At 41.1% G+C, this 16,209-nt stretch overlaps 2 protein-coding genes, 1 long non-coding RNA gene and 6 other non-coding genes across 12 annotated transcripts; 8 read left to right on the top strand and 1 right to left on the bottom strand.

The window, feature by feature from the left end:
• Nucleotides 1-6,062: 6,062 nt before the first annotated feature.
• On the bottom strand, nucleotides 6,063-6,412 carry LOC108026933 (uncharacterized). The gene is made up of 2 exons (XR_001768294.1): nucleotides 6,319-6,412; nucleotides 6,063-6,270 (listed from the first exon to the last, which is right to left on the bottom strand). It is a non-coding gene; the product is annotated as an uncharacterized LOC108026933 (long non-coding RNA).
• Nucleotides 6,413-6,645: 233 nt separating this feature from the next.
• Nucleotides 6,646-8,589, top strand: LOC108026932 (general odorant-binding protein 56d-like). 4 transcript variants are annotated; one of them, XM_050887427.1, is made up of 3 exons: nucleotides 6,646-6,785; nucleotides 8,006-8,210; nucleotides 8,264-8,589. In XM_050887427.1, the coding sequence occupies exons 2-3, from the start codon at nucleotides 8,151-8,153 to the stop codon at nucleotides 8,549-8,551; spliced, it is 348 nt and encodes a 115-aa protein (XP_050743384.1). In that variant the 5' UTR covers nucleotides 6,646-6,785; nucleotides 8,006-8,150; the 3' UTR covers nucleotides 8,552-8,589. The 4 variants fall into 4 exon arrangements, with proteins under 4 accessions (XP_050743384.1, XP_050743383.1, XP_050743382.1 ...); XM_050887426.1 differs by lacking the exon at nucleotides 6,646-6,785 and adding an exon at nucleotides 7,232-7,345; XM_050887425.1 differs by lacking the exon at nucleotides 6,646-6,785 and adding an exon at nucleotides 7,232-7,423.
• A 1,544-nt stretch (nucleotides 8,590-10,133) lies between these two features.
• Nucleotides 10,134-10,849, top strand: LOC108026577 (thioredoxin, mitochondrial). The gene is made up of 2 exons (XM_017097529.3): nucleotides 10,134-10,446; nucleotides 10,508-10,849. Exons 1-2 carry the CDS (start codon nucleotides 10,274-10,276, stop codon nucleotides 10,770-10,772), a joined length of 438 nt encoding a protein of 145 aa, XP_016953018.1. The 5' UTR covers nucleotides 10,134-10,273; the 3' UTR covers nucleotides 10,773-10,849.
• Nucleotides 10,850-12,122: 1,273 nt separating this feature from the next.
• Trnai-aau (transfer RNA isoleucine (anticodon AAU)) lies at nucleotides 12,123-12,196 on the top strand. Its single transcript has one exon. It is a non-coding gene; the product is annotated as a tRNA-Ile (tRNA).
• A 197-nt stretch (nucleotides 12,197-12,393) lies between these two features.
• On the top strand, nucleotides 12,394-12,467 carry Trnai-aau (transfer RNA isoleucine (anticodon AAU)). Its single transcript has one exon. It is a non-coding gene; the product is annotated as a tRNA-Ile (tRNA).
• Nucleotides 12,468-12,664: 197 nt separating this feature from the next.
• Trnai-aau (transfer RNA isoleucine (anticodon AAU)) lies at nucleotides 12,665-12,738 on the top strand. Its single transcript has one exon. It is a non-coding gene; the product is annotated as a tRNA-Ile (tRNA).
• Nucleotides 12,739-12,889: 151 nt separating this feature from the next.
• Trnai-aau (transfer RNA isoleucine (anticodon AAU)) lies at nucleotides 12,890-12,963 on the top strand. The gene has a single exon. It is a non-coding gene; the product is annotated as a tRNA-Ile (tRNA).
• A 151-nt stretch (nucleotides 12,964-13,114) lies between these two features.
• Trnai-aau (transfer RNA isoleucine (anticodon AAU)) lies at nucleotides 13,115-13,188 on the top strand. Its single transcript has one exon. It is a non-coding gene; the product is annotated as a tRNA-Ile (tRNA).
• Nucleotides 13,189-13,739: 551 nt separating this feature from the next.
• Nucleotides 13,740-13,813, top strand: Trnai-aau (transfer RNA isoleucine (anticodon AAU)). Its single transcript has one exon. It is a non-coding gene; the product is annotated as a tRNA-Ile (tRNA).
• Nucleotides 13,814-16,209: the final 2,396 nt, after the last annotated feature.

The raw sequence follows: 16,209 nt of genomic DNA, 5'->3' as shown, positions 1-16,209 counted from the left end.
GCCTAACTGCCCGAATTATTAAATTATGGTAATCGAGGCAGTTGCAAAAGCTGATGCTTACGTGCCAGAACTTTGGAGTTATATTTTATCAATATTTATTGCTGACAGCATCGATAATTCATGACCTACTCAAGCCATATACCCGTGCAGGGGCCTCGACTCTGCGGAGGGAAAAGTTACCGGAGTAGACTCGTAAATAGTTACGCACGCCAGGCAAAACAAAATGTCAGAACGATTATTGCGCCCCATCGTCGCCTGCCAGGGCCATAGCAGAAGTAAAATATTTAAATAGTAATAAATTCATAATGTCATCGTGTATATGGCTCCTGCTCCCATCGGGTCCTCCCAGCGATTTATAGACAATAATAACTGCAAACACGAAGCAGCGGGTGACTCCTCAAGTAGTATGATTTCAGTTCAAGGAGATGAGGATGGGGATGGAGGGCAGCCCTTCCACCTGGTGAGAAAGTTCGCTGTCCCTAAAAGTTCCGCCAGAAGAAGGAATGAAACTGTTTTATTCGCAGACATGATAGGACGGGAGGGACGGTCGCATGTGGCTCATATATAATAAAAATATTAAATACTATATGGCATGCCATAAAAATATAAACAGCACATAAAACGACAATGAAAAACAATGGCACACGTTATTATGTGCGCGAAGAACTACGGCTAATGAAATGTCATCGGACCCGAGGGCTCAACTCAGCCGAACTGAACTGAAATGCAAATGTCACGCGAAAAACCATTTGACGACGACATTACGTTGACATAATAATAATGCCGTCAACCGTTGAAGGACCACGACTTCCAGCCAAAGCTCCGTAAACAGTCATATGCAAATTTTACGAGCTTCTCATGACCAGTCATAAAAGTCAATTTATTAGCTATGATAAATTAAAAAGAAAAACAATTAAATAAGTGCAAAGCGTGAATTTGATTACGGCCAACGCTGAACCAGAAGGCCAGAAGCTTGATTCTCTACAGGTTGCCTGAGTATACCCTTGGTCGTCTGCAACTAATAACATATAGGTAATTCTGTTTAGACCATTTGGCTTTTTATTTCCAAAATAAATTAACTTAAAACGGTTTCTTTTATAAACAAATACGAATAATGGAATGTTAACCCTTTTTAACTTTCAGCAATAGTTTGTAAGCTTCTCTATTGGCTTTGTCCCTTGCGACTACATTACGTTGCTGACAAAAATCAATAATTTAAAGATAATAAATGCAAAAGGCCTCCTATCATGGCCGCTGTGTAATTAATTATAACCAATGGCGAGATAGGATCTCCGCTCCTGAATTCGCAAGCCTAGCAAAAAGCTACAGAAATTCAATTAGGCTTATCCCGTGCAATAACAACGCCGCAGCAACAACACGAGCTACAGAACAGCTGCACACCTGCGCAATTAATTAGTGTTTGCCGCATTAATTTCAGAAAATAAAAAGAGATGGCCCAAAGGAAACCAAAGCCACCACCAGATAGGATGGGATTCGGCTGGGATAGGCACCCTTTAGGGTCAGAGCCCGGTGCGGCTAATAAATTCAGAGCGCCCCTGCCAGCGTGCTTGGCTTCTCCACAATTGGAGCGGAAAATCCTCAATGGGCCAGAAATCCAGTGGAACACTAAACCAGGTAAAGCAAATCCAGTTAATTTAAAATATAATGAGACCCGAGGGTGGGGGCTAAGCAGAGACTACTATTTGCTGATGGAAAGATGAAACGGATGCTGAAAACTTCTGCAAATATGGTGTGCTTATTTGTATTCGCTAAGTGGAATTATACATAGTATGAGCTTTGCTTCAAAGAATGGGGAGCTACACTTGTACAATACCGAATTATGTGCAAGTTTCCATGCCTCATCAAGTAGTAGAGACCTAAGTATTTTTTTCCTCCTTCCATAAAATGTGGCGCCTTGAAAGTATGTTACAATCTATCGGATAATCTTTTCCCAGGGCTCGCATTAAAAGTGGAAAAGATATCATAATTTCCACTTCTATAATTTGTTTACGATTATGGCCGCATGCAAAATAAAACGCATTTAAGTAATTAAGTCATAAAAAGAGTGGCGTGCTGGGTTGGCTCCTCCATAAAAAGCGGCCGCCTGCAATAAAATGCCAAAAACAAAACAATTAGGCAATTAAATGTCTTGGTACTACCAAAAATTTTCGTTTTGGTAACAAAACGCGTCATAAAATTGGCCAAAATGTACTCGGCCCGAGGGAAGTGCGCGCTGGTGGGAGTAGGGTTGGCCCTAAAATGGATCACAAATGGGGGAAATTATGTGAAAATGTCTGCTCTGGCCTTTTCTTGGCATCTGCCGTAGTCTCCCCCCATTTCCCAATAAGAACGCGAGGAAAGGGCGAATGCGTATGCGAGTGTTTTAGTAATATTTATTGAATTCCAGTTAACGAACCCAGAACCGATGGAGCGTTGGATAAGGGACAGTGTGCGAAGCCCAAACGGGGGAAAATTGGAGTCAAGCAAAGCTTACAAAGCCTTTCAACGCACCCGGGGAACCCCCGTCCCAAACTGCCGGAAAATTCCGAGCTCTGCAAAATGAATTCTTTTGTGACAAGTTCAATTCGGTTGAGGGGCCAGTCAGTAGTCAGCAGTCAGTGAGTCAGTGGCTCGGGTGCGGAGTTCATATGGAACTGCGGGCGAACTGTGGCCGCTGCTCCTCCAAGCCACCAATCGCCCAGTCCTCCGAACCTCCTGTCATATGGCGCATCAAAGACGGCCAGGTGAAGGAATGCAGTGCTCTGCGTTCTGTAAGAAATTGAAAAACCCAACCGGGGGAAAGCTCCGGCGGCTCCCCGATGATGGGAAAAATGGGAAAATCTCAAGCTGCGAAAATCAGCAGCAAACGCGCTGCTTTCGCTCGCATTATTGTCATGCTGCTGTGCGGATACTTTGCTGTGCGCTTGGAATTTTTAATAAACGTTAAAGTTTATAACATTCTCCGCCCTGCGTAATCTGTATGCCACATACAGTATGTATCGACGGCGCAGCTTAGCCTCGGAGAAGAATCAACGACTTCTTGGCTGCGTGGAAGTGCAACCAAAAGGTAATCCAGGGGCATAAAGAGCCTCACATAAAACCGACTAATTAGGCAAAGCATCTAATTAGAGACGCACAACAAGGACATGCGTCCTTTGTGCCGCCTCGTAAAAGCCAAGGCCCCCAAATGACAGCGTCGCTAAAAATTCTTATCGCCGGCACCGAAATTAAGCCCCAACCGCGGAGCAGAGCCAGAAAAGCGAGAGAGCAACAAGGAAAGTCCGGAAAAATTTATTGTGGCAAAGGTTAAAGACGCGCGCCATGTTAACTGTGGAAATTGTTTAATCCACTCCAATCCAGCTCGGCAATTACAATTACAGGGTCCGTGGTCAGCTGCATGAAATTGGAACTCCGTCCGAGGGATGCGGGGCATGCCCCGCAGATAAGCTGGATACGAAAAGGACAGACCCGCTCCGGAAAAAAGAAGATCCTAAGAGCGAAGGAAAAACCTATTTGCATTTTATTTTCTTTGTAATTTGATGCTCGATTGCTTTTTTAGTGTGTAATGAGGTGGGCTGCAAATGGGTTTCATATACACATTCCACCAATGCCAGGCGGGAAAGTTGAAAGAACTTATCACACGCATGGTTGGTCCCTTTTCCATTAAGCCGCCGCGGAAACTTTTAAAATGCAAGTCTTACGAAATGATTACATTCTTGTCCCTACAATTTGAATTATATGTGGCTTTATGGCTGGTAAAAGAAAAAGTCTAAATGAGTGGCGAAGCTCACATTATGCTTTTAATTTTATTTCACAAATTTTGATTGCAGAGATAAGGAAAGCATGCTTGTGCCCTATGATTGCTGTTAAAATTTCACTTGCCCAAAAATATTCGAATAATAGAGAAGAGCCTGTGGCTTCCATTCGGACTTCGAATTTCCATTCCGGGGCACGCACGATTGCATCCACAATATACCCGGAGAATACTTAGGCGCCCTGAGAGGAAACTGCCATTGCGACGTGCAAATTGATCAAAATAAATTGCATAAAATATTCCATTTACGTTCCCATTCCGAGTGGAGCTGCCCCGAAATTATTGTAAGCATCTAATGCAATCAGAAAGTGTTGCATTGGGGCAGATGGGCAAAACAATGCCATTAATTTGCTTCCCAACTGGCCGGCGATTCTGTTTTGAGTTATGCCCGGAATTTGTGATAAGCTATTCGGATTACGGACTGAAAATACCAAGGAGACTGAGCTTTCTTTTCCGGAACTTGCCTGGGAATCCGGCAGGAGTGGGAGGCGGGGCAAAGAAATGTTTTTAGCACTCGGGCGGATACCTCTTTCGTGCTGTTAAAATAATTAGTGGGAAATGGCATGCGCCCGCCCCGGAAATCCAGCTGCAAAGCCAAAAGTAAAGCCTGGCCGAGAGCAGGTCTGTTAAATTTGGAACTGCAACAAAAGAGTTGATTATTTGCCCACGTGCACAAAGTTCTCCTCACGTGCACTTCCATATGCAAATACATCAGCCAGTCATTAAATTAATTAAAAAGAGCTCTATCCGTGAAATGACTGTGCGAAAACTTTAATTTGCACCAGGCTCCGGTGAACCGAGGGTTCTGTTCAGGTGTTTTCTGAACGATTTCGACAGCAAAAATTAAATTTAAATGCTTTTGCTCCATCCCAGGCCCAAATATACAGGGGGCTAAGATATTATATTTAAAAGATATAGATCAAAAACATTCTGATACTGGCAGAAACCCTAGTTGCTTTAGGAGAGAGTGATGAATTTGCAAATTCTTATTGTATAATTACTAGTTCGACGTATATAATTACAGATTTCCATATAGGAAACTTTGTATTACTGCTCACAGCAGATTTGCCCCTTAGAGCAATCATTACCAGCGTAAAAATAATCTCAAATGCTTATCTAAAGACGGGAACAACCCTTAGTTGTTGGCCAACTATTCTTTTATCCGGAAACTGTCCCCCAGTATTTTGGGGAGAGTTCAACGAACTAGCCCCCCAAAGACGAGAAACCCCAAAGGAATGGTGCTACAGCTTTGATACTGATGATTCTGCTTCAAAACCTCCCACATGTCACGGTAAAGGCAATAAACTGCGGCGTAAGATTTACTAATAACAATGATATAAGACATTTCCGCAAATGAGTATATAATAAAGCTAATGGAAAATGATGGGGCCTGGGGGCTGGGGCGGAGGAGATACTTTTTGGGGTGGCATTACAAACATAGATGTAAACCATCGGGCAGTTAATGGGATGCCGTTTCGTTATTTAGCACTCCGGCATTCCTCAATGTCGAATTGATTAAATTTCACACTGAAAAATAATGTCGAGTGTTGAATTTATGGCCAAGCAATTTAGCGTTATCACCTGGAATGCTCGAAGTGGCATTCCGGTTGCAAATGCTTACTGCGGCACACATTGCAGAACTAAACCTTTTCGAGAAGGGTCAGGGTTTGGGGCTCGACTTAATGGTCTATCAAGGTGTTTGACCGACGATTTAAATGCAATTAAATGGAAACACTTCCAGTTCTGCATGGTAGGCCGGGGTTCAATTAAAATGAAACTGCCGAAAAGAGGCTCGTAAAAATGATAAACGCATTAAATGGGTGCCGGTCGCCATCAATAAATGCCTTTCACTGACATTTATTTATGAGCGCTAATAACTTTTAAAGCTTTTCATTTAACTCAAATACAAATGGCCACCGCTAGAACTTGATGGAATGGCATAATGGGGCGAGTCTGACATGTTTTGGCGGTTACTTTCTGCACAAACACTCTGCCCACGAGCACAGGAGCCCAAAATGTCAACTTTTTGCCAACCGAAAATTGTCAAATGCACAGAATTTTAAGCGCCATACATTTATGTTGATGCGGTTTAAAAGTTTTTTAATTACATTTGCAGGGGACCCGCACCACCCACCGAAAAAAACAACGACAGCAGCCAGATCCTTTCGGTCCACCCATCCGAAAAACACATCCACACTCGCGTCATTCAGAGTGTGTTTTTCGCTTTGTGATTGTGCTTGGCTGGGAAAATGTTTAAAACTCATTTAATTTGAAACAAATTAGAAACGATAACACACAAAAGTGAGTGGTCGTTCTTGTTGCAGGAGCGATACTCCCTCTCCTGCGCACTTTTAGCTTGTGCTCCTTTTTTGGCGTCTATTTTGACACTAATAGTGTGTTCACGTACCCAAAATTTGAGGAGTGCGGTAAGACTTCGTTTATTTAAATACATTTTGCTGATAAAATAAATATAAATTAGGTTTAAATTGGTAAAGAAAGCTTACCTTCTGTCACAGCTGTTAGAAAACGGATAGGGCTTAGAGTCCATTAAAATTGTTCATATTGAATAATAAAGCCTCCGTAAAAAGTGAATGGAAATGTACCTTAATTTCGCAAAGGGCAAAATAAATTGCATTAGCTACACAGATATCGAATATTTTCAAAGCTTAATATTTCACATTCCCAGCCTAAGCTTGGCGAATCTGGCTTTTTAGAGAGGCTGCATGGCAATGATCATTAACTACTGATATGCGGAAAGCGTTTCTTGCATACACATTAACCCATTTAATTTCAGCATTAGCCTCACACTTTCGACACCCACTCACACACTCGTCCTCTTATCACTTGCTTGTCAATCATCCATCAAAGCCCCACAGCAGCCCGTCAGGACTGTGAAAACTCCGGGCTACTTATCTTCACATTGGATGCTCGAAGAAACAGAAACTAATTGCCAAAGCGCCTTGGTGCCTGTGTAAGCAGTGGGGATTATGTAAAGACACAGGCAAGAACGAGAGTCCTATCTCTAACCCTGAATCATAAAAATGTTTAGACAACAAACTGAGGCTGGGCGGGTCATCATTCATTGGGCCCAAGCAAATAATGCCAGGCCAACGAGTGAAAGCTATCAGTTTTTTGGGATCTAGTTTGACCCAAATGTGTGGTGGGCCACAGCTAGGAGCTGGATGGCTTAATCCTTGCTGACTTAGTATACTTTAAAGCCCATCGAAAATTATTAATAAACTGCAAAGTCTTCGAATGTTCAAGCTTGCCTGATGAATGCTGAAAAGATATGTCATCGTGACAACGATAGTTAAACTGCAAGTCAGCATGGCGAGGTTGTATCTCCACAAACCCAAGTTTGAGAAAAGGGAACCGGTAGCTATATATGGTAAGCGTATAAATGCTGATCTAGGTAGTCGATATGTGCGACACTGGCAACCATTTGTACAAGTGCTACTGCGAGAACCGCGCTGAAATCTAATATAACATTTGCGATCCGTACTTAAAAGATTCAGGCTTAAACATTATTAAGTACTAACACTAATTCTTCATATTAACTTTATATGTTCCTAGCTACTACCCTAATAATAAACGTTATCCATGATATTGGTAAGGGTATAACAAGAAAAACCCTATAGTCGAGTGCCGCGACAATCAGATACCCGTTACTCAGGTTAAGGGAGCAAAAGAATAATGAAATGCTTATATATCAGCAGCAAAGAGATATTTTAGGGAGCCACTTACCGGCTTTTTCAGCAGATGTTGCGTGGGCGGCAAACAGATTTAAGTCCATTTTGGGCGTTAGAGCGGGCGTGGCACTTTTTTTTTGTTGAGGCGATAGGTATTGATGAGACAAATATACTTCAGTTAAAATTTTGTTTCTATCATAAAAACTGTAGGTGCTACTAATTTTCGCGGATTGTGGGCGTGATTACGCTGAAACAAACTTGCGTTGCGTAGGAAGCCCAGGAATCTGCATGCCGAGTATGAATAATCTAGCTCAAATAGTTTCCGAGATCTCAGCGTTAATACGGACGGACGGACAGACGGACATGGCTAGATCGATCCTGATCAAGAAAGTATATACTTTATGGGGTCGGAAACGCTTCCTGTTACCTGTTACATACTTTCTGACGAATCTAGTATACCCTTTCACTGTTCGAGTAACGTGTACAAATATATTTACTGTAGGTGGTCCACTTGCTGATCTGGGGGTGGAACTTAAACGAGCAATTTACGCCATTTGGGGATGATCAATCACTAAAAGGCCTGTAAATGAATTCATTTATTGCAAGTTTGCAGTATCTCACGTCAGTATAAAAGTACAGCCTGCGAAATGAGGTTTCTGCTTATTTCCATACTTTTATTTGACATAGTAGCTTTGACTATTTCTCAAGTAAGTATAACTTATGTCGGACGTGTACTATTACTAATTCTTAAAAATTACAGTCACCAACAAACGCTTCAACGCTCTTTAAATTTTCGGAGGATTGTGCAAAGCAACAGAATGTTTCAAGTCAGCACGCCTACGAAGTTGTTTTTTCAGGGAATTCCACACCCATAGATTACAAAATCAAGTGCTTTTTACATTGTGCCATGGAAGAATCGATCGCATTCAGAAAGTATTGGAATTTAACGGCAAATAAGATCGACCACGGCTTGTCAATCAAACATGAGGATGAATGCGAGCAGGGCTTGAAGAAGTTTGAATGTTACTATAAAAGAACCGATAAATAATCTTTCATTATAAATAAAGTTTCAATTTTTAATATCAATTTTAAGAAAACTAGAATAGGGAATTCCTTAAAAGGGAAGGTTTTTTAGACATTAAAATTGAAAGCTGGAGCTCGCCCTGAAAAATATGATAGCAATTGCTTTAATTAAAATATCACAGATCTAAAAATTGAAAGAATATCGTTAAAAAAAAATAAGAATTAAACGGCGTGAATATAATGTTATAATCAACTTGGGACAGCTACCCAGTGGCAAAACTCGCATTACCTCCATTAATTAATATCTAGCAACAACGGTAATAAAAAGGACATTTTTTATTATTTTAGTAAATTTAACAATAACTTTTTAAAAGTCGAAACGAAATATTTGAAAGCTTCATGAAACAGAAGGTTGGGCACACGTTTATAGTAAAGAGGAGGGATAATTGCAACAAGTAAGACCAACCCAGAGTTTCCAAAGAACACTCCAAAAAGAATGTTTGGCCTTCAGTAGCCGGAATATGTGATTTGGGACCCATAATAAATAATATTAGCCAAACTTATGTTTAAAACAAGAAAGGAAGTTAGCTTTGGCAAGCCGAAGTTTCTATACCCTTGCAGTTATAAGAAATAATCAGCTTTAAAAACAACATGTATAATTTTTAAGGATTGTTGATTTTTTTGGCATCTAAATCAGAACTAATTAAAATATTTTATTTTCAAGCTTTGAAGGTTATTTGTCAAAAAGCACTAAAGCTATAATTTCTTCCATGTTATTTTCCCACCAATTTTCCGATCGTTTCTATGACAGCTATATGACGTCCGATTTTGATAAAACGTAATTCAAAATTCTGATCTAATTAAAAAATATTATTTCCAAGCTTAGAAGGTTATATGTTAAAAAAACGATATAGAATTTTTTCATAATTTCCGACTTATTTTCCGATTGTGTCTATGGCAGCTATATGATATAGTCATCCGATTTTGATTAAATTTAATCCGAAAATCTATACCAATTAAAAAAGTTATTTCCAAGCACAAGAGGTTATATGTTAAAAAACACCAAAGATATAATTTCTTTTATATTATTAATTTAATAATTTCTTTTATTTTATTTTACTACTAATTTTTCGATCGTTTCTATGGCAGCTACATTATATAGTCGTCCGATTTTGAAAAAAAAAAAAAAACGAAATTCAGAATTAATTAAAAACTGTTATTTCCAAGCTTAGAAGGTTTTATGTTTAAAAACACCGAAGCTATAATTTTTGTGTAATTTTTTCCCCGGCTGGTTCCGACTTATATACTACCTGCAATAGAAAGAAGACTTTTAGGAAAGTTTCAGCCCGATAGCTGAAAAACTTAGAGACTAGTTTGCGTAGAAACAGACGGACAGACGGACGGACATGGCTAGATCGACACGTCTAGTGACGCTGATCAAGAATATATATACTTTATGGGGTCGGAAACGTCTCCCTCACTGCGTTGCAAACTTCTGACTGAAATCATTATACCCTCTGCAAGGGTATAAAAACATCTGAATGAAATACATTTTCCAAAAATTTCAGTTTTTCTGTGCCAAGCAGCCATTGAATTTCCCTTAAAGACAAAGAGGTTTTGGAGCATTTTTCGATTTCCAGTTAATACAAAAACTCGAGTTAGCACACTGTAGCCTCCAAAATTTTTGGATCAAAATTTGGTAGACAAATATTTTATTTCGGTTTAAATTAACGTTTTGCGGCTAAAGATGTCGAGCTACAGAAGGTTATACCGCGCAGAGCGTCTCATGAATCTTCTGAAGGCGAACCGCGGAATGACCAGCACGGGAAGGCAACCAATCTTCGATGTGGAGACCAGAAAGGACTTTGAGCAGCGGGTGATAAACAGTGACCGACCGGTGGTTGTGGATTTCCATGCCAGGTGAGCTAATAACCCACTCAGTCAGATCTGTGTCCTTGACCCATGCTTTCTCTTCGGACAGCTGGTGCTGTCCCTGCAAGGCTCTGGCCCCTCGACTGGAAAACATCGTGTCCGAGCAGGGTGGCCGGGTGAGATTGGCCCGCGTTGATATCGATGAGCACGGGGAGCTGGCCATGGACTACAACGTGGGCTCCGTTCCATCCCTGGTGGTTATCAGCAACGGCAAGGTGGTGAATCGTATGGTGGGCCTCCAAACCAGCGAATACATCCGCAAGTGGCTCCACAAGGTGGTGCCCCATTCGCCATCTGCGGATGCGAAGAACTAGATCAGCATGTCAATCGACAGTGGAAACACGTTCTTTGTAGGCTCGCATTAAGTTCGATTAAACCATGTTCCCAGCAACACGATTTTAATTCATTTTCGATTTAACAAGTCCTCGTCTACTGGCGCCTCACCTTAGGGTATCTACACGGGGAAAAATTATGCATATTTTTTTCAAACTTTTTTGGTAATTTCTTTCTACTTGGCAAAATTCACGTGGTTATAGAGACAGTTTGATTATGATTGCTTTATGAATAACACTGTTGTATATGTTTTTAAAAATGTGTCTTTGGCAGGCGCTACAGTCTTTCGCGAAATGTGGGCGTTAGAGTGGACGTGGCACCATGCTGAAACAAGCGTGTGCTGCACAAGCTCAGGAATCTTTATTCCAAGTTAAAGCTTTTGTAGTTTCCGAGATCTCAGCGTTCTAGCGGACGGTCAGACGGACGGACAGACAGACGAACGGACAAAGGGAATGACGGACATGGCTAGATCGACTCGGCTAGTGATGAAGAATATATATACTCGAAAACGCTTCCTTATGTATGTTACATACTTTTCGACGAATCAAATATACCCTTTACTCTACGATTAACGGGTATAAAAATGTAGAATACCTTTGGAAGCTTATTTTTTGTTGATAATTTAATGTTTAATCGCAAAATGTTCGCTCAGTGTGTTCTGTTCAAATAGCTTCGCTCCCGGTGGCGGCAATTCAAAATGCAAACAAAGTCTCGTCTCGTGCTCAAACAATTTGCGGATCGGCGCCGGTGACAAGGAGAGGGAATGGGAGGGGAAAGGATATACTGGCAGCCACAAATACAAAACACACATATCTCAATTGTTTGCGTATTTGTTTGCCAAGAACAACAAACTTACCCGCTCTCCGTGGCCGTGTCTGCTTTTGTTGTGTATCCGAGCTGTCTAGGCGGTGGCAATGCATGGGGGACTGTCTCTAATTGATTTTGGTAATGTTGCTTTTTAATGAAGTGTCACATGCTTGCGATGATGCATGTGGTGTCGAGCAACATTAAACTCCCTCAGGAGCGCAAAAGAAACACAATTAATGCAGCCTACAGTCAGTGCTAAATGAATTATGGAAATAGAATAATTTGTCTTCATAATGAAAAAAGATCTTTGCGATTCTATCGAGTTTTAGCTAACAAAAACTTAAAAGCGCAAAAAGTGTAGTAAGTATGGTTATGCGTTGTGCAAGGAAAATGAAGTAAAACGAAAAATATTGTACACGGACTACATTGATAAGAACCCTCTCTTGAAAGCACGGATCATCTATTAATAACAAAAGAACTTCCCTGTGCTAGAAATGAGGCACCGAGACACCCAACATTATGAAGGCCCATTAGCTCAGTTGGTTAGAGCGTCGTGCTAATAACGCGAAGGTCGCGGGTTCGATCCCCTCATGGGCCAGATCGATTTTTTTAATTTTCCTTTTTTTTATTGGAAAAGTGATCATATTATGGAAAAGATCAATTTTAAAAATTATATTTTAAAAAATTCACACAATCACAATCTGCGAATGTTAATCTATTTATATATATGAAGGTAGGTTGGAACTAGAATATTTTTAACTGAAATAGGTTTCAAAATCAAGATGGCGTCAATTAGGCCCATTAGCTCAGTTGGTTAGAGCGTCGTGCTAATAACGCGAAGGTCGCGGGTTCGATCCCCTCATGGGCCAGATCGATTTTTTTAATTTTCCATTTTTTTATTGGAAAAGTGATCATATTATGGAAGAGATAAATTTTAAAAATTATTTTTAAAAAAAATCACACAATCACAATCTGCGAATGTTAATCTATTTATATATATGAACGTAGGTTGGAACTAGAATATTTTTAACTGAAATAGGTTTCAAAATCAAAATGGCGTCAATTAGGCCCATTAGCTCAGTTGGTTAGAGCGTCGTGCTAATAACGCGAAGGTCGCGGGTTCGATCCCCTCATGGGCCAGCACTTTTTTTCCCAATTTTAATTGAAAGATGGATCAAAACATGGAAACTTATTGTTAGTAGTTGCCGTTGGCCAGAGAAAGATAAATGCATTGTCTAAAACCCAATTTTTTTTATTCATACCAGTTGGAAATTCAAAATGGGGTCACGTAGGCCCATTAGCTCAGTTGGTTAGAGCGTCGTGCTAATAACGCGAAGGTCGCGGGTTCGATCCCCTCATGGGCCAGCACTTTTTTTTCCCAATTTTAATTGAAAGATGGATCAAAACATTGAAACTTATTGTTAGTAATTGCCGTTGACCATAGATCATAAATGAATAATCTGGAATACCGTTGTTTTAATTCAAACAATTTGCAAAATCAAGATGGCGTCACCTAGGCCCATTAGCTCAGTTGGTTAGAGCGTCGTGCTAATAACGCGAAGGTCGCGGGTTCGATCCCCTCATGGGCCAGCACTTCTTTTCCCAATTTTAATTGAGAGATGGATCAAAACATTGAAACATTGTTAGTAATTGCCGTTGACCATAGATCATAAATGCATAATCTGGAATACCGTTGTTTTAATTCAAACAATTTGCAAAATCAAGATGGCGTCACCTAGGCCCATTAGCTCAGTTGGTTAGAGCGTCGTGCTAAGGTCGCGGGTTCGATCCCCTCATGGACCAGAAATTTTTTTTCCCATTTTAATTGGAAGATTGATCAAAGCATAGAAACTTATTGTTACTAGTTTCCCTAACCATAGATAAAAAAGCGTATTCTAATACACCGTTTTTTTAATTCAAGCAAGTTGGAAAATCAAAATGGCACCGCCAAGGCCCATTAGCTCAGTTGGCTAGAGCGTCGTGCTAATAACGCGAAGGTCGCGGGCCAGAATTTTTTTAAACATTTAAAATGGTAACAATACTTTAGGAAATTATAATCTGGAAATGGGGTTACCAAATTTTTTAAAAATTTTTTTTGACTTTAAACCCAATACGTTTAATAATCAATATGGCGTCACCGTGGCCCATTAGCTCAGTTGGTTAGAGCGTCGTGCTAATAACGCGAAGGTCGCGGGTTCGATCCCCTCATGGGCCAATAACTTTTCTTATATATTTTTTTAATTAAATATTTTTAATTCCAAACGAATTCACAATTAAAATTGTAAGGTAAACGTGCTGACAATGTACAGTGCGCAGTAAAGTTTGTTTGCACCGGACCCACAAAATAGATTTGCTGCAATGTAATTGAGTATTTGTATTCAATTAAGAATTATTTCAATATTTGCATACATTCAGCAGACAACCAGCAGACAGGAGTGCCGAGTGGAGTTGTGTCGAGTGGTGTGCAGTCCAGTTGAGTCCTCGAGCGGATATAAATCCCTCATATGCTCGGGCATAATTTGGTGAAACGAAACTTGGACAAACAGTCGAGATTCTGCAGGATGGCAAGAGGATGCTCTTCAGCGCGGACAACACCAGGACGAAATCTATGGGGACGTCGCCGAGGTGTGGGTGCATGTGTGCACACTGTCTGATTTTGACAGCCCGCATAAAGCGAGCAAAGGACGCTGGTCCTCGCTGCCTAGGTAAACACTCGCAGAAAGGGCCAGCTAAATGCATTACCCCCTGGATACTGCCCCCTTTCGTGACCGAGGAATTGGCGACACAAACTGCAACAAATATTAATTTTTATTATGCAAACATTGCTTTAATTACATTATTTTTGCGTATACGCCCGGCAAACAAACTTTTCCCACTTGACTATGTGGCCAGCTCTTCAGCTCCCCTCATCGCCCTGATCAATCACTGGAAAATTGGATTTTCATATGTGCTGCTCTGTCTCGCTCTCTCTCAGCCCTTCCCCATCTCTTTCGGGCTCAGTTTATGCAATTTCCGATACCCACCGATGCCTTGTGGCGGTGTCCCTCCCTCAAACAGCAGTCGTTCACCGTTTGACAAGCACAAACACAAACTTAATCAGTACACATGGATTGGTCAATAATTTTTAAATACAAATCAAGGGTTAACTGGGGCTTAATTGTGGGTTGGCCACCGAGCAGGCCAAAAAAAACCAACTCTAGTTCGCTTTTTATTTGAGAAAATTAAAATTTGTTAAAGGCTTACGAAAAAAAATGGTTTCGAATTTAATTCGGTGCTTTTTGCTGGACATTGTTGGACCAATTTTGTTGTTTGTTGGTTGAAACAAATGTTTTTTTCCTGTAGTCAAACTGTAAAAACAAAACTTAACGCTTTAAATAAAAGGCCATTAACTCCTAGAACTGCATTTAAATCTCTATTATTCAACTGTTTTCGATTGCTGGAAGGCAAGCGGAGTGAACTAAAAGTCGCAACTCGGGGTAACCACAAATAACCCCAAAACACTGACAACGTGGGATTTTAACACTCGCCAGCTGACTGCATCGAGCTCAGCTCAGGCGTAACCTTTTTGCTGTCTCAATAGGAAAGCCGGATACCAGTGAGGGAGAATGTGGAGGAAATGTGTCCAGTTTTTTTTCCCCTGCACCGTCTATCGAATACGTCGGATGCCGGGCTGACGGAAATTCGATTTATTTTCATCAATATTCAATGTCATTGCAACATCTTCGTGGGCAAAACCAAAAGCGTACATCAAGCATGTCACACAAAACCAACAACAACGTTGGGGGCAGCCCGCAAGGAGAGCCACCCAACCCCTTCGGTTCAGGCCGGTGGAAATGGACTTTGTGGCTTGAAACTTTTGGGGGTTTTGCTATTAAAATTTGATGCGCGTGTTGTTGTCTCGTTGTCGCAGCCTCACGTGCAGCGGGCAGTGGACAAACCACCGGTGGGTAGGTGGTTTCCAACCCACAAGCCCGGTTAGACCAACCTATGACGTTACCTTCTCCTAGTTGAAAATGTCGCAGTCTGGCGCCGCAATTTTTGGCCATTCGTCCATGGGGCTTGTGCCAAACTTGACGCGCTCTGCCATTGCATATTTAAACAAATTTATTTGCAATTTAGTGTTTGCGGTTGGTTTCCATTGGCCCCAACGCCAGCGCCCCACCGAATCCATCTCAGCTGAATGGTTTTGTGCAATTTCATGGCGCGCTTTTAAGTGGCGCGAAAATTAATGAAAATTTTTGCCACTTATTGACAAATATGTCAGTTTGATTGGCAAAAAAGGATAGCCACTATCCACCCAGCTAAGCATGTTTAGAAGCGTTCTCCGCATCCCTGCGTTGCAAAATATTTTAAAAAATATTCAAACTCCCTTAAATCCAGCTTTTCGGAAACTTTAATGACCGGTATCCTGGACTCCCGCCTTGCAGCCACATTGCATCTCTTAGCAATGCAAACAGAAGCGGTAAAACCAACAGAGCCTCGGTGAGTGGTTATTAAAGCCGTATCTGTGCCAGTGGGCAAAAAATGGATGCACAGTCTCGGCGGATGTGTGGGGCGCGCTGCAAGTCCGCGATAAGAGAGGTGGCAGCCAGGGAACCGAGTAAATACATA

The sequence above is a fragment of the Drosophila biarmipes genome, chromosome 2R (genome assembly GCF_025231255.1).
Source record: "Drosophila biarmipes strain raj3 chromosome 2R, RU_DBia_V1.1, whole genome shotgun sequence".
NCBI classification, from domain to species: domain Eukaryota; kingdom Metazoa; phylum Arthropoda; class Insecta; order Diptera; family Drosophilidae; genus Drosophila; species Drosophila biarmipes.
This window is presented reverse-complemented; position numbering and strand designations above follow the sequence as displayed.

What these genes read in the sequence shown, in the direction of transcription:
- LOC108026932 (XM_050887427.1), top strand. Translation starts at nt 8,151, where the DNA reads ATGAGGTTTCTGCTTATTTCCATACTTTTATTTGACATAGTAGCTTTG. An exon ending in TAGCTTTGACTATTTCTCAA is followed by an intron (nt 8,211 to 8,263) that starts GTAAGTATAACT and finishes TAAAAATTACAG; the next exon opens with TCACCAACAAACGCTTCAAC.
- LOC108026577 (XM_017097529.3), top strand. Translation starts at nt 10,274, where the DNA reads ATGTCGAGCTACAGAAGGTTATACCGCGCAGAGCGTCTCATGAATCTT. An exon ending in GTTGTGGATTTCCATGCCAG is followed by an intron (nt 10,447 to 10,507) that starts GTGAGCTAATAA and finishes CTCTTCGGACAG; the next exon opens with CTGGTGCTGTCCCTGCAAGG.